Raw genomic sequence first — 21,503 nt, 5'->3', positions numbered from 1 at the left:
TCTTGAATCTTTCACCTTAAAAGTCCGCCCCCTAGTTTCGAGCTCCCCTACCCTGGGGGAAAGCCTGCCCTCTCTGCCTGCCATTGGAATGTTTGTCCACAACGGAAACGCACATTCCTCAATTCTCAGGGCCTGGAACGGGACTTGAACTCAGTGCTTTGAGCTCAGCAGCAGAGATACTCCCACACCGTGCCCATGACAGCTCCCACCCAAAGTTAGGGGTGGCGGGGACCAAATATATAAGATGGTAATTATTAAATCTGCCAACGAATTGAACAATGGTTAGAGAATGGATTGAAAGTGCTGCCACAGATAGGGATGACAAATATTGATGATATAGTGAAGGGGAGGCTGGACAGACCAGTGAGAGAGAAGAGACTATCAGGTTATGCAGATACAAAGAGGTTACTGTACAATATAGCGGTGGGAGGTGTGATGTTGCTGCTCTTTAACAAGGAGAAAGTGAGGACTGCAGATGCTGGAGATCAGAGCTTAAAAATGTGTTGCTGGAAAAGCGCAGCAGGTCAGCCAGCATCAAAGGAGCAGGAGAATCGACGTTTCGGGCATAAGCCCTTCTTCAGGAACGAGGAGGGTGTGCCAAGCAGGCTGAGATAAAAGGTAGGGAGGAGGGACTGGGGGGAGGGACTTTGGGAATACGATGGGTGGAAGGAAGTTAAGGTGAGGGTGATAGGCCGGAGAAGGGGGGGGGGCGGTGAGGTCGGGAAGACGATTACAGGTCAAGAAGGCGGTGCTGAATCCGGGGGTTGGGACTGAGAAAAGGTGGGGGGAGGGGAAATGAGAAAGCTGGAGAAACCTCCATCCACAAGGGACGAATGCAGATTTCTCCAGCTTTCTCATTTCCCTTCCCCCTACCTTTTCTCAGTCCCAACCCTCAGACTCAGCAACACCTTTTTGTCCTGCAATCTTCTTCCCGACCTCACCGCCCCCACCCCCTCTCTGGCCTATCACCCTCACCTTAACTTCCTTCCACCCATTGTATTCCCAAAGCCCCTCCCCCAAGTCCCTCCTCCCTACCTTTTATCTTAGCCTTGCTTGGCACACTCTCCTCATTCCTGAAGAAGGGCTTATGCCCGAAACGTCGATTCTCCTGCTCCTTTGATGCTGGCTGACCTGCTGCGCTTTTCCAGCAATGCATTTTTAAGCTCCTTTAACAAGGCTGGGTCTTTTTTCAGAGGTTTTGTAAACACAGAGACTCCGGGAGGTTTAGGTTTGAAGGGTTTTAGGGTCAGTTTGATGATAGCTAACAGATATTGCCTCAGGTAGAAGGCTTTCAAGTTAAAAAAAACACTTGTACAATGAAAGGGGAGTCATGACAGCCAGGAGTATAATAACTCTTCAGACGCTGTGACATCCCATCACCAATCACCTTTTATTTACCAATGTACAGAGTTTGACAATGGCACTGCCTCTCACCATGTCAGCAGTTCACCCTCTTGTGTCAGCCAGGGGTCCCTGATTGGAAGAAAGTGAGGATTGCAGATGCTGGAGAATCTGAGTCATAAAGTGTGCCACTGGAAAAGCTCAACAGGTCAGGCAGCGTCCATGGAGCAGGAGAGTTGATGTTTCTGGCATAAGCACTTCATCAGCATGAAAGCCGTCTGCTGGAAACGTGGGCTCTCCTGCTCCTCGGATGCTGCCTGACCGGCTGTGCTTTTCCAGCACCACACTCCCAGATTGGACCAGGTTAACAGCCCCAGTCAGGGAGCTCAGACTCTGCAAGGTACATCCGGCTGACCTCATTCCAACGTGGGGAGGCGATGGCCTTGTGGTGTTACCACTGGGCAGTTAACCCTGAAACTCTGGGGGCAGGGGTTCAAATCCCGCCAGAGCCATTGGTGGAATTTGACTTCAGTAAATTTGTGAAATGAAGAATTTAATAATGATAATGAATTCATTGTCAATTGTTGGAGGAAACCCATCTGGTTCATTAATGTCCTTTAGGGAGGGGAAACTTCTGTCTGGCCTACATGTGACTCCAGACCCACAGCAATGTGCTTGACCCTATGGCCAATAAATGCTGGGCCTATCCAGAGATGCCTTTATCCTACAAATGAATAAATAAAATAAAATCGCTAAACTTGCTGAAGGCATCTTCCAGTAGGCCTTAGACCTTCACCTCTCTTTACAACGTCCCAAAATGAAGAAAATACTGATAAAACACAGCAGGGTTTGCAGAGACAGTAACAGTGTTAAGGTTTTGAGTCTAATTCTTCAAATCTGAAGAGACAGTGTCAGCTCATAATGTCTTGCCATTAAGATGTTGCCTGACCTGCAGATATTTCCAGTATGTACTCAGCTTTCATTCTGGATATCCAGTATTCTGTAAATTTATTTTTGGTTTGAATTTCCAGATAAAGCAGTCCAGAGTCCAAAATGTTAAATATATTACGTTGAGGCAAGTGTCTTTTTGACTGATATTTGTCTGGTCAGCTCAGAGTGTGCTCAGCCCTGATGTTTATTGACTTTCTTAATCCTTACATCTGTTTTATTCCAGCAATCAGGCCCACAAACTGCCCCTGTCAAACAGAGCAATGGGTAAGTACCCTTTTAACTGACTACCTCAGCTGGAAACAGCTGAGCAACTGTTGGCTCAGACTGACTTTGAAAATGTTAGCTTTACACGCGGAGTTTCTGTCTCCAAGTGGACTCTGATGACAAGAGTGTCATTTATAAAGGGAAATAGCCAGTTCTGCTGTAAATGTGTGTTTCTTCAACATGAATTGGCAATTGAAGAATTTAGATCTTTATTTGCAGGGAGTGGCCTTTCCTTAACCTGTATTGGCTATAATGCGATTCCAGCCCCATTGGTTTAAATAGGGCGACGATTTTTCTATAACACGAGATCACACGAGAACGGAACTATCGCGGTATATCAGAACCACCTGTGATCTGGGTGAAAGTGATTGTGGGGATGTCCGGGTGAGGGAAAGGCCCTGGGGGACGCTTAAACCTTGCAGCTCCTGAACTGGCTTGTAATTCCCGCTAGGCCATGTACACAGACTCCTGAGGAAGGGTGGCTCTGTTGAGAGGCCTCAGGGCCGGAGAGTTGGTTATCTTGGCTGTAGTGCTCCAGTATCTGCTGCATGAAATCCTCAAGCTGCCCATTCTGCAGCGCTCCCCCACCCAGGGTTACAGCGAGGCCCACATTAGCCCCAGAGCCCTGTGACTGACTGTCCACGATGATGATGGAGCTCAATAAGTTCACCCACGTTCACAAACATCTGGTTCCCCCCTCCTCCATCGCCAACTCCAGTATTGTGTACCACCATCCACCACAGGATTCACGCTGAGCTCCTTGGACAGCATCTTCCAAACCCACGACCACATGATGGGCCAAAGGGTCTCTTTCCATGCTTTAATAGTCTCTGATTCTGTAACTCAGGACTTATTTGGCAGTGCCTTTCAAACTCACCACCTGAACCGTCCCACTAAAGGGACAAGGGCAGTAGATCCATGGGAACACCAACCCCTGCAAGTTCCCCTCCAAGTCACTCACCTTCCTGACTTGGAAATATATCGCCGTTCCCTCACTGTCACTGGGTCAAATTTCTGAAATTCCCTCCCTTGGGGCATTGTAGGTCAACTCACATCAGATGGACTGCAGCGGTTCAAGAAGGCAGCTCACCCCCACCTTCTCAAGGGGCAACTAGGGATGGGCAATAAATGCTGGGCCCAGACAGCAAAACCCACATCCATGATTTTCTTAGGAAATGCTGCAGAGACGGGTGGCAATCACTCAAGGTGGGTGCTGTCTAATATCCAGGCCCTTCTATTGACCAAAGGAACCCACTGCTACAGGCAAAACTAAGTTGAGAAGAGACCATTCTTTCTTCTGATAGAGGGAATACTCAAAGTGCGAGCTTGCATGTGGGTTGGTGTTGAAGCAGAGACAGCACTGCTTACCACTATCCTGTAGGATTAGCAGAGACTCAGTGGGCTGAATAGCTCATAAGTGGCCAATCAAATCCTCCCTTAGTGCCAGCTCCACTTGTTAATGATTGACGTCAGACTCTGATTTCACCTGCCATACCAACCACCATGCCCCACCCCTCCTCCCCGCTGCCACCTTACCTTACCATCCGAAACCAAGCTCCAGGCCATGTCCTGGCAAGCAGTTGCTAGGAGGGCAGGAAAATACTTCATGGGCATCCTCAACGTGTCCCTCAGAAATGCCACCAACCCATGAGGATTCAGACCAGCCACACTGAGAAACCAGCTCAGGTGCCTTCATTCACAAGGTCTTATAAATTGTTTCTTGCTGATTAGAAGTTTTCTTCTCAGCCTGCCTGTTCTGAAATACTTCCACTGGTTTGCAAAAGTCACAGGGTGGCTCATTCACTTGTCAGATCTCTATGACTTTATCAATTAAAAGCCTTCTGCAACTGCTGAACACATAGAGATAACCGTATCACACCTTAAACTTCAAAGGGCTTACTGTAGAGAATGGGGAGTGAGATCATGGCTAGTTGACGGTTTCTCTCTGTGTCTTGTTCTGACTCTCAAGCTGCTCCGAAAGCTGAGAATCAATCACTGGTCCATAGACCTTCTTGTTTGCTGACTAATGCCCCATTTGTAAGCAGCTCCTTGATTCCAGTTCGTCTGCAGACATTGCCGTGACCCCTAGCTGTGCAAACAGTGTTCACAGTGAGGATCGCATTTCTTGCTTTCAAACCATGTGGCAATCGTCAGGTTTTAAAAATATACTGTACACAGTTATTTCAGTCCACGGCATTAAAAAACCACAAACGCAAAAAGGACGCAGTCTTGACAGTGTCAACATTCTTCCTTCAGGACTCACAATGTGGGGAACAAACCGATGAAATGCAGTTACGACTTTGTGGCCCGGAACAGTAACGAGCTCTCTGTGTTGTCTGGAGAAGTGGTCGAGGTGAGTTCACCTGTTTGAGTCCTCTCAATGGAAAGGGCTGATAGAAGGAGGCCATTGAGCCCCTCTAGCTTCCCCCCACCTGCTCCCCTCCTCCAGGTTTAAGGTGAGAGGGGATTAGAAGTACCCCAAGGGCAATGCTTTCACACAGAGGGTGATACGTGGATGGAATGTGCTGCCAGAGGAAGTGATCGAGGCTGGTACAGTTACAACATCTGGATGGGTATATGAATAGGAAGGGTTTAGAGGGATATGGGCCAAATGCTGGCAAGTGGGGCTGGATTAATTTACGATATCTGGTGGGTATGGACAGGTTGGACCGAAGGGTGGGTTTCTGTGTTTCTGTGATTCTTAAATAGCTTCTGCTTACTGAGCATTGACTGAGGAGATTGATGAAAGGAAAACATACTTTTTATTCATGCATGAGAATGAGGGTGTCACTGGCTGGGCCAACATTTATTGCCCATCTCTAATTGCCCAGAGGGCATTTACAAGTCAACCCCAGATTGACTTGTAGTCACATGTGGGCCAGACCAAGTAAGGATGGCCGCTTCCTTCCCTAAAGGACATTAGTGAACTGGATGGGATTTCACAACAACCAACAATGGATTCATGGTCATCATTAGATTCTTAATTCTGGATTTTTATTGGATTCAAACTGGGTCAAATATGATTATATTGTAATTAGCGAACAATTGGAGGAATCATGCCATTACTCATTAACATGGCATGAGGTGGCAAAGAAATATGCTGAGAAGCAGGTTGAACAGCCTACAGTGTTCAAATTGCATGGGCAAGCAGGCTTTTAAAAGGGCCGAGTGGCCTACTCCTATGGCCTATCATTGGAAGCGGGTGTGGTCATTCATTGGGAGGAAGAGAGGACTGCAGATGCTGGAGAGTCAGAGTTGGAAAGGGTGACGCTGGAAAAGCACAGCCGGTCAGGTAGCATCCAGGAGAGTCGGCTTTTCGGGCATAAGACGTTAATCAGGAATACGGTCATCTATTGGTGCTGTATCACAGAGGAGGACGGTAAGGTCTTCCCTCTCATGACTAACCAACTGGTTTGTTCTATCCCACTCACTCCTGGTCATGGGAGTCACTAGCTAGGCCAGAATGTATTGCCCATCCTTAATTACCCTTGAGAAGGTGGTGGTGAGCTGCCTTCTTGAATTGTATGTCCTATAGGTGTACCCACATTTCCGCTTGGGGAGTGAATTCCAGTGACATGGAAGGAGTGGTGACATATTTCCGAGTCAGGATGGTGAGTGGCTTGGAGGGGAACTCACAAATGGTGGCGTTCTATGCTTGACGTCGATCTTTGTCTCTCCAGGTGCTGGACAATTCCAAGCGGTGGTGGAAGGTGCAGAATCAGAGTGGGCAGGTTGGCTATGTCCCCTTCAACATCCTGGAGCCTGTTCCTGCCCAGGATGTCGTTGACAGTTCATTTTTATATGCAGAAGTGAACAAGGTAACAAACACCACAGCCAGACCTCTCAAACGTAGGGGTGGTGATGGAATAGTGTGGGTTAGATGGGCTTCAGATTGGTTCCACAGGTCGGTACAACACCGCAGGCTGAAGGGCCTGTACTGCGCTGTAATGTTCTCGGATCTCTGAGGCTTGTCAGGAAATGAGTCCCGTTAAAAACCCTTCAGCATCTCTCTGTCTTTCTCCTGTATTTTGTCTCAGTTTTTCACTTTCCTCTAGATAGTTTTTGTTATGTCTAACCGTCCAAATTGCCTGACAAAGTTACATTCTCACCCAGGAATGGTTAGAATTTGGACTGCACATGCTGTAAAAGATTGATATCTCCTCATCACAAACTCCGTCTGCTGGCTCATGGGCTTGGCTCAATAGACAAAAAGCATAAATAAAAACCAAAAGACCTGCAGGTGCTGTAAATCAGAAACAAAAATAGAAATTGCTGGAAAAGCTCAGCAGGTCATTTGTGGAGAGAAAGCAGAGTTAACCAGACCCTTCCTAATTACCCTGCGGTTTTCAATATACTGCAGTCCTCCACTTATAGAGTCATAGAGATGTACAGCATGGAAACAGACCCTTCGTCCAACCTGTCCTTGCTGACCAGATATCCCAACCCAATCTAGTCCCACCTGCCAGCACCCGGCCCATATCCCTCCAAACCCTTCCGATTCATATACCCGTCCAAATGCCTCTTAAATGTTGCAATTGTACCAGCCTCCACCACTACCACTGTCAGCTCATTCCATACACGTACCACCCTCTGCATGAAAACGTTGCCTCTTAGGTCTCATTTTTTTCCCCTCTCACCCGAAACCTATGCCCTCTAGTTCTGGACTCCCCGACCCCAGGGAAAAGACTTTGCCTATTTACCCTACCCATGCCCCTCATGATTATGTAAACCTTCATAAGGTCACCCCTCAGCCTCCGACGCTCCAGGGAAAACAGCCCCAGCCTGTTCAGCCTCTCCCTATAGCTCAAATCCCCCAACCCTGGCAACATCCTGTAAATCTTTTTAGAACCCTTTCAAGTTTCATAACATCTTTCCGATAGGAAGGAGACCAGAATTCCAACAGTGATGAGCCTCTGTTGATGTGACCTGTGTTCAGGGGGCAACATCGTTCTTTCTAAACTCACAGGTTTTCTTCAAGTCCCCCCTCTGGGGGAGCATAGTGAGCTAAACTCTAGGCTGAGCCTGCTCTGTCAGTATGGAGGAGGGAAGATTTTTATTTAGTAGAATGTTAAACAGTAGCCCAGTAATAGTTGGTGGAAGAAAGGGATTGCACAACGCCATTGGCAGAAGAGCAAGGCAACTCCCACCAAAGTAGTGGACAACCCTTAACCCCAACAGCTATTCATTGCTGATTGTGGGATCCTGCTGTGCTCAAATTGGTGTTTGCCTACACTGCAACAGTGGCTATACCTCCAAGGGCCTTCCGTTGGCTCGGCAGCACTGCCCGACGGCCGTGTAAGGTGCTATTTGAATGCAATCACTTGCTTTCTTTTACGGGAACCAGCCTGAAAAATGCCGAAGAACCTCAATTATCCAGCATCCGATTATCCAAATATCGGATTATCCGGCAAGACAGCAAGGTCCCGATGCTCGGTTAAACTATGTTGTCCGGAATTCGATTCACCAAACGAAATACTCGCTGCCCGTGTCCTTGGATAATTGAGGTTCCTCTGGATTTTAAAAGAGGAATCGAAAAGCCAGAGTGGGGGGAGGCTTGGATTGAATCTGCCAGCATTCCCGTGTGTTTGTGCTAACCCTGGGAGAATTCCGCCGCTGATTTCCCGAGGTTCCAAAGCGACGGCACTCATTGTCTCTTCGTGTGTTGCAGGGGAACCAACAAACTCCGAAAGGCACTCCACCCCCCACCCTCCCGAAAAGGGTGAGCCAACCCCACCCCGAACAGGTTGGCTGGGACTCGAACCTTGAGAATCTCGGCGTGACTCAGAAAGAGAGAGGTCAGTGACAAAACATTCCTGGAATGACACCCTTATCGCCTCGTTGCTTGTTTTTATTTTGTCATTTGGAATAAACCACTCCTGTCTTTATGTAATTCAACTCGCCGTGTTCCTGAGTAGAACTACAATTTTGTACACCTCCTGTGTCATTGTAACTTTGTTGAGTCAGTTCTGCTATAAGTTCAGGCCTATACTCTCTGGAATTTCGAAGAATGAGGGGAGATCAAATTGATAAAAGGTGTCGTTAAAATAGACATGCAGTGGATGCTTCCTCTTTGTGGGGAGGCATTCTAGAGTGACAGGTCATAATCTTAGGATAAGGCTTGACAAAGTTAAAACAGAGTTGCAGAGAAACGACGTCTCCCAAAGGGCTGTGAACCTGTGGAATTCCCTACCCCGAAGTGCGGTGGATGCTGGGACAGTGAGGAACTTTAAGGAGGAGTTAGACAGATTTTTAATTGGCATTGGGTTGTAGGGATATGAAGAGAAGGGGGAAATGGGAATGAGGAGCAGATCAGCCATGATCGAATGCCAGCACAGACTCAATGGGCTGAATGTCCTAATTCTGCACTATGAACTTACAATGCGTGTTTCTTCAACACAAATTGGCTTTAATGCGATTGAAGAATTTAGGCCTTTGTTTGGAGGCTGTGAACTTGCCTTACTGTATTGGCTATAACACGATGCTGTCCCCATTAGTTTAAAGGGCGCGGAAACTGAGCGATCTTGTTATGACGCGAGAACAGAACAATCGCGTTGTACCAGAACAGACTTTGTACAGCCCTCTCTGTTCAATCACCCTCTGACCTGTGGGTCCTTGTATATTATGATCTGATTAGATTACTTACAGTGTAAAAACAGACCCTTTGGCCCAACAAGTCCACACCGACCCTCCGAAGTGCAACCCACCCAGACCCATTCCCCTACCTTTAACCCCTTCACCTAACACTTCAGGCAATTTAGCATGGCCAATGCTAAATTTTTGGACTGTGGGAGGAAACTCACACAGACAATCTGCAAACTCCACACAGAGAGTCACCTGAGGCAGGAATTGAACTCAGGTCTCTGGTAGTGTGAAGCAGCAGTGCTAACCACTGTGCCACCGTGTACTGCTCACAAAGCAAAAACTTTTCACTGCACTTAGGTACATGTGATAACAATACATTCAATCAAATCAGGAATTACAATTAGATTTATTGTCACATGTACTCACATGGGTGCAGTGAAAAGTTGACAAGTCGTCACTTACAGCGTCGCCGTAGCAACAAAGTCGCTGAGGTAGCTCAGTAAGAAATTCTTAGGAAGAGAATTTAAAAACTTAAAAAATAAGAAGTGCAGCATTACGACCTTCAAAATCATAGGAATAAACGAGAAAACTAAAGAAATAAAAAGTTGAGAACAGCAATCCTTCCATCGTTGTGTAAGAAAAAAGAGAGAGAATTTAAGACAAAGTCTACGATTATAGGCTGTAGACGGAGGTTCCCACCCCAATGGAATCCCAGGCCAGACCCCAAAGGGGTGAATAAATTATACAGCAACATCTGACAAGTTACTGTTCCCATTTTTTTTTAGGATTCCCAACTGGCCCCGCATTTATTAGCTGCCCGCAGTATCCCTTAAGAAGGTGGGAATGAGCTACTTTCTCATACCCAGTTCTGGTCACCATATGACCAGGAGGGTGTGGATGCTTTGGACAGGGTACAGAGAAGGTTACCAGGATGTTGCCTGGTATTGGAGTTTTTAGCGATGATGAAAGGTTTGAGAGACCGGGTTTGATCTCACTGGAATGCAGAGGTTGAGGGGTGACCTGATCGAAGTTTGTAAAGTTGTGAATAGCAGAGGAAAGTGTAAGGCTTTTACCCAGGAATTACTAAGGGACAACAATTCAAGGTTCAGGGTAGGGGGAGGAGAGAGATGTGCGAGGCATGTTTTTCACACAGAGGGTGGTGAGTGCTGGAACGTGCTGCCAGAGGAAGGCTGGAAACAGTCACAAATAGCTGCATTCAAGTAGCACCTGGACGGATGCATGAATTAGAAGGAAATAGGCAGGCACAGGTGGTGGCACGGTGGCTCAGTGGTTCTCACAGCTGCCTCACAGCACCAGAGACCCAGATTCGATTCCAGCCTCAGGCAACTGTCTTTGTGGAGTTTGCACATTCTCCCTGTGTCTGTGTGCATTTTCTCTGGGTGCTCTGGTTTCCTCTCACGCTCCAAAGACATTCAGGTTAGGGTGGATTGGCCATGATATATTGCTGAAAAATGTGTTGCTGGAAAAGCGCAGCAGGTCAGGCAGCATCCAAGGAGCAGGAGAATTGACGTTTCAGGCATAAGCCCTTCTTCAGGGTGCTGCCTGACCTGCTGCGCTTTTCCAGCAACACATTTTCAGCTCTGATCTCCAGCATCTGCAGTCCTCACTTTCTCCTACATGATATATTGCCGCCTGGTGTTCTGGGATGTGTTGGTTAGGTGCATTAGGCAGGGGTAAATGTAGGGGAGTGGGTCTGGGTGAGTTACTCTTTGGAGGGTCGGTGTGGACTTGTTGGGCTGAATGGCCTCTTTCCACACTGTAGGGGTTCTAATTCTAATCCGAATGGATCCTGTAAGTGAAGACGGTATGGAAGGGCCGAAGGTGTCAGCATAGGCTTGAAGGGCCTGTTCCTGTGCAGTATTGTTCTTTGTTCTTGAACAGCTGCAGCCCATGAGTTCACTCTCTGTGCTGTTTGGGAGCGATTCCCAAGATGTTAAACCAGTGACTGCGCAGGAACAGCGGTTTAATTCCAAGTCAGGACGGTGCGCAGGTTAGAGGGGGTCTTGCAGGTAGCAGTGTTCACATGCGCCGGTATCCTTCCAGACGATCGAGGTTATGGGTTTGGAAGGTGCTGTCTAAGAAGCCTTGATGATTGCTGCGGGGTATCCTGTAGATGGTGCGCACAGCTATCGCGGGAATAAGACACCACAATGATGGGGGTAGACTGGAGTTAGTCTCCTTGCAGAGAGGAAAGCAGAGAGGAGATTTGGTGGATTGTTCAGAGTGGGCTGGACAGAGTAGATGGGGAGAAGCTGTTCCCGTTTGCAAAAGGAACAAATTCAATGTGAGAAATAAGCTTTCTCTCCCAGTGAGTAGATAGGGTATGGGATGCACGGCCTGGTGGGGGCAGGTTCAAGTCTTACAGTGGAGTTTGGATGATAGCTTGCACCGAAATAATGGGCAAGAGGGGAAAGAAGACAGGAGATTGGCACGAGGTAATGGTGCTCACTTAAAGAGCTGGTATAGGTGTGATGGGCCCAAAGGCAGCCTTCTGCACCGTAACACTTTGGTGTGGTGGCGGTGAATGTGGTGACAAAGAGGGACTCCACAGTGACCTCAGTTGAGTTCAGTGAACAACGCAGTTTGGTATTGAGTGTGGATTTGGTCTTGCTTAATAGAAAAAGTAGAGAGACGAACAAATACAGCAATGTTTTCCAATGTTGTCTAACCAGGTCTAACCGAACATTGCATGTTGCTTCCTCAGAGCGTCATACCCAGATTAACGTCATGAATGAAGAACTCTTATTGAGGATTGCCAATGGCAGAACAGCACAGCAAAAGTCCTTCCAGGTGCAGAAGACCCTTGACACCTCCGTCCCTCTGGACTACACTTCATCCCCAAGTGAAGTCAAGACTTGGCTGGAGGCCAAAGGCTTCTCTCAAATGTAAGTCCAGATGGGGTGGGACGGCTCTTCCGGATGGGAGTTAAAGATTGATCTCTGGGGCACTGAACCACACCTGGTCCAACATTCATCAATGCATCGAAGAAAGTAGGAACAGGCAGTTGGGTTTTGACTCAAAGGTCAAGGATCATCACTCTGGGTAAACAAGGAGTACACTCGCATGGCATGGGAAGGTGGGTTGTGGTGAAGATCCGTGCACCAGGTAGCTTATCACGAGAATGTGGGGGGCATGTGAGCTTAAACATGAGCAGATGGACAGACCATTTGGCCCATTGATCCTGGCCCACCAATCAAAAAGGTCCACGGCTCATCTGATCATGTCCTCAAGTCTACCTGCCTGCTTCTATCAGGACCTTGACTCAAAAAGCACTGTCTAACTCAGCCTCAAATATATTCAATGGCTCTCTACTCACTGAGGGAGAGAATTCCAAAGGTGACCCTTCCAGAGATGAAATTCCTCCTCATCTCCATCTTAAGCATCTTATTCTGAAACGATGCTCCCTACTTCTAAGGATACAGCCTAGACAGTTTCAGACTGAGATAAGGAGAAATGTCCTCAGCCAGAGTTGAGGAGGTGCCGGTGATAGACTGGGGTGGACTTAGGTAAAAATCCCACAAGCTGTTGTTTCCAAATGAACCTGATGGACTATGACCTGGTGTTGTGTGATTTTTAACTTTGTTCACCCAGAGAGTGGGGGATTCTCTGCCACAGAAAGGGGTTGAGGACAAACCATTAAATGTTTACGAGGAGTTAGCTATCTCCTTGGTGAAAGGATCATTGAGCAGAGGGCATTAGTTTCAAGAAAGGGACAGGAGATTTTGAGGAGATGTGAGGGAAAAGGTTTCACTTGGATGGTAAGGGGAAACTGAAATTCACTGCCTGAAAGGATAGAGACAGAAACATGGGTAATGTTTCAGAAGAATTTAGATGTAGACTTGTAATGCCAAGGCATACAAGATTAAGTGCTAAGGGCTGGAAATTGAGATTAGAATAGTTGGCTGGTTGTATTTGACTGGAACAGACTTGATGGGATGAAGGGTCTTTGTCTGGGTTGTGGACCTCTTACTGTAACCCTAGTTCTTACTGCTGCAGGGATTAAAAATCCAAAAGCAGAAACAGGGACTGAGTTGGGTGATCAGCTATGATCATATCGAGTGGCAAGTAGGCTTGAAGGGCAGAAGGGCCTACTCTGACTTTCTATGTTTCTACATAACGGGTGTAGGATGGTTTAATATCTAGCAGACTCCTTACTTTTAGAAAGGGGGATAAAATATGTAAATTACAATCATTCCGAGTTTAACGAGGTGAATCAGTTTACAATTGATGTGCGTCATGCTCGATTGGCCTCAACGAAAAGTAAGTAAAACGTCCAAAGAAGTTGGAAGCCAGAGTATGAAACGTGGAGCAGACATTCCAAAGCATACAGAAAGCCAAGAGACTTTATCACTTCACGGGATGAGGGTGTCGCTGAACAGTTCAGCATTCATTGCCCGTCCTGAATTGCCCAGAGGGAAGTTAACAGTCGCTTCATTGAATCAAGCGTCATCTCTGCAAAGCTCTGAGATCTCTGCCTCTCTCGGTCTCCCTCAGGACGGTGAATTCTCTCGGGATCCTCACTGGTGCCCAGCTCTTCTCCCTGCAGAAGGATGAACTGCGGTCGGTGAGCCCAGAGGAGGGCACCCGTGTCTACAGCCAGATAATGGTCCAGAAATCACTGCTTGAGGTAAGGGGATCTTGCTGAAAGCTCAAAGTGTTAGAGGGGAGTGCGTTGTCCATTCTGTGAACGTTCGGGAGAGATAGAATTGAAGAGTTTTTATCATCTCAGTGACAAATGTTCCAAAGGTTGGGGGTGGGGTGAAGTCAACGACAATGGAAAGCAAACATTGTGATTAATTATTCCCTCAATCCTTGTCCCTTTGCTGCAGTGTTCTGGGTTGGTGAGGGAAGCAGTGCTGTGTAGTTTTGCCTAGATATGGTGGCTCAGTGGTTAGCACTGCTGCCTTGTAGCACCAGGGACTTGGGTTTGATTCCACATTTGGCTTTTTCTCCCCTGGAGGCTGAGGAGTGCCTTTATAGAGGTTGATAGAATCCTGAGGGGCATGAATTAGATGAATAACCAAGGTCTTTTTCCCCAAGGGTAGGTGAGCCCAGAACTAGAGAGTATAGGTTTAGGGTGAGAGGGGGAAAGATTTAAAACAGACCTGAAGGGGCAACTTTTTCATGCAGAGGGTGGTACGTGTATGGAATGATCTGCCAGAGGAAGTGGTGGAGGCTGGTACAATTACAACATTTAAAATGCATCTGGATGGGTACATGAATAGGAAGGGATTAGAGGGATATGGGCCAAGTGCTGGCAAATGGGATGAGATTCATTTAGGATATTTGGTCAACTTGGACGAGTTGGACTGAAGGGTCTGTTTCTGTGCTGTCCATCTCTATGACTCTTTGTTTGTGTGGAGTTTGCACATTCTCCCCGTATCTGCGTGGGTTTCCTCCCATAGTCCAAAGGTGTGCAGGCTAGGGTGGATTGGCTATGGAAAATGCAAGGGTAGGGGTCTGCGTCTGAGTGGAACGCTCTTCTGACAGTCATTGCAGACCTGATGGACTGAATGGCCTCTTTCCACACTGTAGAGTTTCTGTGAGAGTGTCATGAAAAAGGCCTCCTAATTAGAGGGAGTCTTCCTTATTCCACCACACAAGGTCAGGGTGGTGGGGAAGGGTGCGGTGTGGGGGTGGTCACAAGACTAGATTCTCTACAGTGTTGAAACAGGCCCTTCAGCCCAAAAAGTCCACACTGACCCTCCAAAGAGCAACTCACCCAAACCCATTTCCCTCTGACCAATGTACCTAACACTATGGGCACTTCCCCTGACCTGTATATCTTTGGATAGTGGGTGGAAACCAGGGCACCTGGAGGAAACCCACGCAGACACTGGGAGAATGTGCAAACTCCACACAGAAAGTCGCCCGAAGCTGGTATCGAACCTGGGACCCTGGTGCTGTGAGGCAGCAGTGCTAACCACTGAGCCACCATGCTACCCCGAAGGTCCAGATCAAAATAGACATGCTCAAAATGGGCTAAGTTTAAAATAAATGGCAAAACCAATATTTGACTGAGTGAACGGTCAGTCTGTGGATCAGGCTCCTTCGGGATACTGTGGAATTTGGTGTTTATTCACTCAGGGGAGGTGATGGTGCCGTGGTAATGTCACTGGCCTAGTGACCCACGACCACAGGCCCATGTTCTGGTGATGCAGGTTCAAATATCAGATTGAGCCCTCATTTCACATCCAGGAAATGGAACATACCAAAACCCCCACCCTCCTGGTGATCACTGTCAATTAGTTCACTTTGGGGAAGGTAATCGACCATCCTTACAGCTCTGGCCTACATGTCAGTCCAGACCCACAACAAATGTTACTCTGTCTAAAGTACGCTCTGGTCCGTCAACAGGAGCCCAGCCAATAACATGTGCATCCCATGAGTAAGTTGCCAAAGAGGTAAATAGATTTCATCCACAAAATAACATATTGGATTCCAATCTATGAATGAGAGGGTGCATAGGAGGTCGATTCTGGAGTTGAGGGGGTTGGCTTATGAGGAGAGACTGAGTATTCTGGGATTATATTCATTGAAATTCAGAAGAATGAGGGGGAAACTTATAGAAACATATAAAGTTATGAAGGGAATAGATAAGGTAGAAGTAGAGAGGGTGTTTCCACTGGCAGGCGAAACTAGGACAAGAGGGCAGAGCCTGAAGATCCGGGGGAGCAGATTGAGAAGGGGTTTCTTCACCCAGAGGGTTGTAAATCTGTGGAACTCCATACCCAGTGAAGTAGTTAATGCTAATTCAGGAAATGTTTTTTAAAGCAAAAGTCGATTATTCTTGAACAATGAAGGAATTAAGGGTTATGGCGAGAGGTGGGGGGTGGGGGGTGGTAAGTGGATTTGAGTCTACGAAAGGATCAGCCATGATCTTATTGAATGGCGGGGCAGGCTCGAGGGGCCAGACGGCCTACTCCTGCTCCTCGATCTTATGTTCTTATAATTTGAGACTTAAGATTAGATGATTAGATTACATACAGCGCGGAAACAGGCCCTTCGGCCCAACAAGTCCACACCGACCTGCCGAAGTGCAACCCACCCATACCCCTACATATACCCCTTACCTAACACTACAGGCAATTTAGCATGGCCAATTCACCTGACCCGCACATCTTTGGACTGTGGGAGGAAACCGGAGCACCCGGAAGAAACCCACGCAGACACAGGGAGAACGTGCAAACTCCACACAGTCAGTCGCCTGAGTCGGTAATTGAACCCAGGTCCCTGGCGCTGTGAGGCAGCAGTGCTAACCACTGTGCCACCGTGCCGCCCACCGTGCCACTGTGCCACCCGGGCTTAATGTGCTGCGGAGCACCTTGAAAGGGGGTATATCTCAGGTGTCTGTCCATCACCTTTCACCCTGAGACCGGATGTGATCTATAATCCAATGGAGTCAGTAGCCAGAACACACTCATCCTACAGAGCCTCCCAGTTTCTCTTTCTCCATGTCATCTTCACTTTGAATGAAGGCGCCATGCCATTGTTCATCCAGTTGTTGCTGTATGATTGGTGTTTTTACATGCAACAGAAGGAGAATACATCCCGAGTGGATTGTGAGTCCTACAGTACTGAAACAGACCCTTCAGCCCAACCAATCCATGCTGAACATAATCCCAAACTGCCTGCTCCTCACCCATATCCCTCCAAACCTTTCCTGTCCATGTACTTACCCAAATGTCTATTAAACGTTGTAACTGTACCCACATCCACCACTTCCTCACATGAGCTACACTGTGTGTAAAATCATTGCCCCAAGTCTTTTTTAAATCTCTCTCCTCTCACCTTAAAAATATACCCCCGGTCTTGAAATCCCCCATCCCAGGGATAAAGCAACTATCGTTAACTCGAGCTCTATCCTTCACTACTTTATAAACCTCTGTAAAATTCTATCTCAACCGCCTACACTCGAGTGAGAAAAGTCACAACCTTTCTTTACAACTCAAGCCTTCCATACCTGGCAACATCCTGGTAAATCTCTTCTGAACCCTCTCTAGTTTAACGATATCCTTCCTATAACTAGGCAACTAGAACTGGATGCAGTGAACGACCCTCAAGACTCTTTCTCGTCTCAGTGAGATGACTGTAGTCAAAAAGTGTGGTGCTGGAAAAGCACAGCAGGTCAGGCAGCAGGAGAATCAATGTTTCGAGCATTAGCCCAAGGACTTATGCCCGAAACGTCAACTCTCCTGCTCCTCGGATGCTGCCTGGCCTACTGTGCTTTTCCAGCGCCACACTTTTTGACTCTGATCGCCAGCATCTGCCGTCCTTCCCTTTCTCCATGAGATGACCACTCATTCTCCCAAACAATGCAGGCCTACTTGAGTCAACCCTTCAGTCATATTGACTCACCAAGGATGGAAGGTCCAGTTGGGTCTGACAAGGCTGTTTCCAATGTCCTAAAAGTGTTCTTATTCACACATTTCTTACAGGATAATCGGTCTGTAACAGAGTTGGAGGCCATAATGGAAAAGCAGAAGAAGAAGGTGGATTCTGAAATAAAGATGTCGACCTTGTGAGGACAGGAGAAGCCCATCTAATTCCAAATACATAGACTTCAATTTTTGTTTCGGGCAAGTCCTCGGACACCTCAGCTGCCATGTTTGATGTGACAATGAGCGACATTAGTATTGTCCCCTTCACAACGCCAAAGTTACCGAAGGGAAATGTACATAGAATGTAGATTTGTCTTTCACTTCCATGCATATTGTATTTTGATAAGAATCAACCATTTTAAGGGATGAAGTTATATTGATCTAAAATTACACATTCATTACATATTCCGACTGGAAAATGTCCTCCTCTCTATCCTGGTATGATGGTCTTAAGGGTTGGTATTTATTGAGCTGTGACCAATGAGTAGTTTAGAATAACGAAAGCAATGTAGTTTTCTCGAAGAACCTAACCCCTTGCTACATTGAGACAGTACCCTCCATAATATTCTCTCAGAGCCTGGCGATAGCTTACTTGACACTTTAGCTGGGCAGAGGGAAAGGGCTCCCATTCCATCACTGTGACTGGTGAGGGCGGGGCAAGATAACGGGTACATGTGCTGTCAACTGGCTTTTTAAAGGCAGGGAGGTTAAAAAAAATCAGAAAATAAGTTGGTTTACAATCTGGCTCAGCGGTTAGCACTGCTTCCTCACAGGGACCCAGGTTTGATTCCAGCCTCGGGGATGATCTGGGTGGAGTTTGCACGTTCTCCCCGCGTCTGTGTGGGTTTCCTCTGGTTTCCTCCCACGGTCCAATGATGTACAGGTTAGGTCGAGTGGCTGTGGTAAATTAGGTTGGATCTGCGTGGGATGCCCTTCGAGGTTCAGCGTGGAAATAATGGGCCGAATGGCCGTGTGATAGTGATTCTATGAATTTGAGGGATATTTCTAATTGCTTTTGATAAGATTTTAATATTGTATTTAGAAACCGATTTTTACAAACACACTACATATGTAATTACAAAGTTAGTGACAGAGGTATAATGAATGTTGACACTATTGCAATGTGGGATTGATGAAGAGTTTTGGAGGAAGCTTTGAATGTTTACAACTCATGGTTGGAGCTGCTGGTGAGGAAGACCAAACCTCAATCTTCCTCCTGATGTACTGTCCCGTGACCACCCTCCCGCCTGTTCCTAACCGAGAAGGAATCCCATTACCTCTCCCAGACACCTTCATGATGCCACCAACATAATGATCGTCTGCTCTCAAAGCACTAATGCCCCCCACATCCCACAGAGGGTCCTTCTTCTTCAACCCTTGTGATCCAAGCAGTCCAGGGGTTTCGTTGCTCAGTTGGGAAATCCCAAGCTATTAATCTTCAGGCGGCAATGGGGAAAGGACTGTGTGTAACCTCAATCTTCCATATACCCAAATTCAATTAAGTGTCACAACTTTGTGCCAACAGCAAACTTAAGGCTTGCTATATTTATTCACACCCTGGGACCTATCCTCTCCATGGCAAAGGAACAGGAACTGTGCCTCATTTTCTTTTCAAATTACACAAAGGTTTGGAGGACATTAGATTCCCATTTTGTGGCAATGCATCACCCGATTAATGTCAACCTGCCGACCAATCAGTGTCGTCTTCTCATGCAATACAAATAGTTGCTCCTCATTGAAGTTTTGGCATTCTTGCGTTTGTCCTGATGAGTGAAACATTAGGACAGCGCATCGCTTTTCTCGGCCATACTCAGGCCTAAGTTGTAGGAAACAGGACTCAGAGGGAGTTTTCCACAACAGATGCTATTTCGTGGAGGGAGGGAATCCAGGGTTGGCAAACTGTCCTCCAGTGAATTCTCCTGACATGCATCTCCAAATTGACCACGCCAGGAAGACACTGGTAAAGGTTTACTCTATCTTGCCCCATCATAGAGATGTACAGCACGGAAACACACCTTTTGGTCCAACTTGTCCATGCCAACCAGTTATCCTACCTTATCTAGTCGCATTTGTCAACACTTTGCCCAAATCCCTCTAAACCCTTCCTATTCATATACCAGCCATGTGCCTATTAAATGTTGTAATTGTACCAGCCTCCACCACTTCCTCTGGCAGCTCATTCCATACACGCACCACCCTCTGTGTGAAAAACTTGCCCCTCAGGTCCCTTTTATATCTTTCCCCTCTCACCCTAAATCTATGCCCTCTAGTTCTGGATTCCCCCAACCCAGGGGGAAAAAAAAGCTTTTCTATTTATCCTGTCCATGCCCCTCATGATTTTATGACCTCTATAAGGTCAGCCCTCAGCCCGAGTGAGGAGGGAGGGAAACACGCACACAGGACTCACACACTGACAGATGTGTAAAATGTTAACCATCTACCTCATGGGGCAAGGGTGCAGGATATGGGGTTGGGGAGGGAGAGAGACTTTCCGGCAGCAGTTGGGGGTGGCATGGCTGGCTCGCAACGCTAGGAACCCAGGTTCGATCCCAGCCTCGGGTGACTGTCGGTGTGGAGTGTGCACGTTCTCCCTGTGTCTACGTGAGTTTCCTCCCACAGTCCAAGATGTGCAGGTGAGGGTGGGTTGGCTGTGGGGGATAAAGGAGGGGGCAGCCTGGCAGGATGCTGTTTGGAGGGTCAGTATAGAGACTCGATGGGCTGACCTCTATGATCAATTGCAATATTATCGAAACAAGAAGCACACCTGAGGGTCCAATCAGCCTCAATTCATGTATCTATTTCCTATTTAGCCCAAATTATTTTTGCATATTTATTACAAAACAATCCAGCAAGTTTGGTCCATTGCTAGAATGTGGCACTGTACCAAGTAATTCTGTATTAGAATCCAGGAATGATGGTTATGTAACCTTAAAAGGCAGACAACTTCCTCCTCATGGTATACTTGTCCTTCGCACAGTTGGCTATTTTCTAATGGTTTTTACCTATCGTCACAGAAACTTGGTTTCACCTCGAGTGACGGTAAACAGACTGTCACCAGTGCACCTGAATGCTGCTATTTATTTTTCACTTTAGAACCAGACCAGGTTGTGTTGGAGTCTGTGTCCTTCTGTATGAAGTCAATAAAATGTACCGACAGAAAGTGAAACGATCCTGCCTTTGGTGTGGTGTTACTGTATTTAATGTTGTGCACTCCAAATATCCTCCTTTTTAAAATATTGTATCCGTCTGTCTGCTCGCTGAAACAATTGTATAGGGTGTAAATATTCTATGAGGAGAAAGTGAGGACTGCAGATGCTGGAGATCAGAGCTGAAAATGTGCTGCTGGAAAAGCGCAGCAGGTCAGGCAACATCCAAAGAGCAGGAGAATCGACGTTTCAGGCATGAGCCCTTCTTCAGGAATCCTGAAGAAGGGCTCATGCCTGAAACATCAATTCTCCTGTTCCTTGGATGCTGCCTGACCTGCAGCGCTTTTCCAGCAACACATTTTCAGCTGTAAATATTCTATCTCCAATTCACAAGGAACACACTATTTCTAAGGTTCTAAACTTGTATGTTTCTCCCCAAATATTTCCTACTCATGTACTTATCCAAATGCCTTTTAAACGTTGTAACTATACTCTCATTCACTGCTTCCTCTGGAAGTTCGTTCCACACACGAACCACAAACTGTGTAAAAAACATTCCCCTGCTGTCTTTTGAAAATCTTTCTCCTCTCACCTTAGAAATATGCCCCCGAGTCTTGAAATCTCCTACCCTCGGGGAAAGACACCTGCCATTCACCTTACCCATGCTCCTCACGGTTTTATAACCCTCTCTCAGATCACCCCCCCCAACCTCCTGACTCCCCAACACCTGTCCACCACAGGGGACAAACTGAGTGGATGTAGGCTGGTGATCTCTGGCAGTGGCGAGACATTAGGTAGCCAACTGCACAATAATAGA

The 21,503-nt window shown here is 47.1% G+C and overlaps 1 protein-coding gene across 2 annotated transcripts in view; it reads left to right on the top strand.

Moving 5' to 3' along the window:
• The window catches only part of LOC132831264 (epidermal growth factor receptor kinase substrate 8-like protein 1), a 109,623-nt gene extending 88,914 nt beyond the window's left edge, over positions 1–20,709 (top strand). For both annotated transcript variants that reach the window (XM_060849288.1, XM_060849289.1), the window contains 7 exons: positions 2,516–2,556; positions 4,813–4,909; positions 6,237–6,374; positions 8,225–8,351; positions 11,864–12,044; positions 13,654–13,786; positions 17,598–20,709. In XM_060849288.1, the coding sequence (XP_060705271.1) occupies positions 2,516–2,556; positions 4,813–4,909; positions 6,237–6,374; positions 8,225–8,351; positions 11,864–12,044; positions 13,654–13,786; positions 17,598–17,684 (804 nt within the window). In that variant the 3' untranslated portion in view covers positions 17,685–20,709. The remainder of the gene's footprint in view (positions 1–2,515; positions 2,557–4,812; positions 4,910–6,236; positions 6,375–8,224; positions 8,352–11,863; positions 12,045–13,653; positions 13,787–17,597) is intronic.
• Positions 20,710–21,503: the final 794 nt, after the last annotated feature.

Source organism: Hemiscyllium ocellatum, chromosome 33 (assembly GCF_020745735.1).
Source record: "Hemiscyllium ocellatum isolate sHemOce1 chromosome 33, sHemOce1.pat.X.cur, whole genome shotgun sequence".
Classification (NCBI taxonomy): domain Eukaryota; kingdom Metazoa; phylum Chordata; class Chondrichthyes; order Orectolobiformes; family Hemiscylliidae; genus Hemiscyllium; species Hemiscyllium ocellatum.
This window is presented reverse-complemented; position numbering and strand designations above follow the sequence as displayed.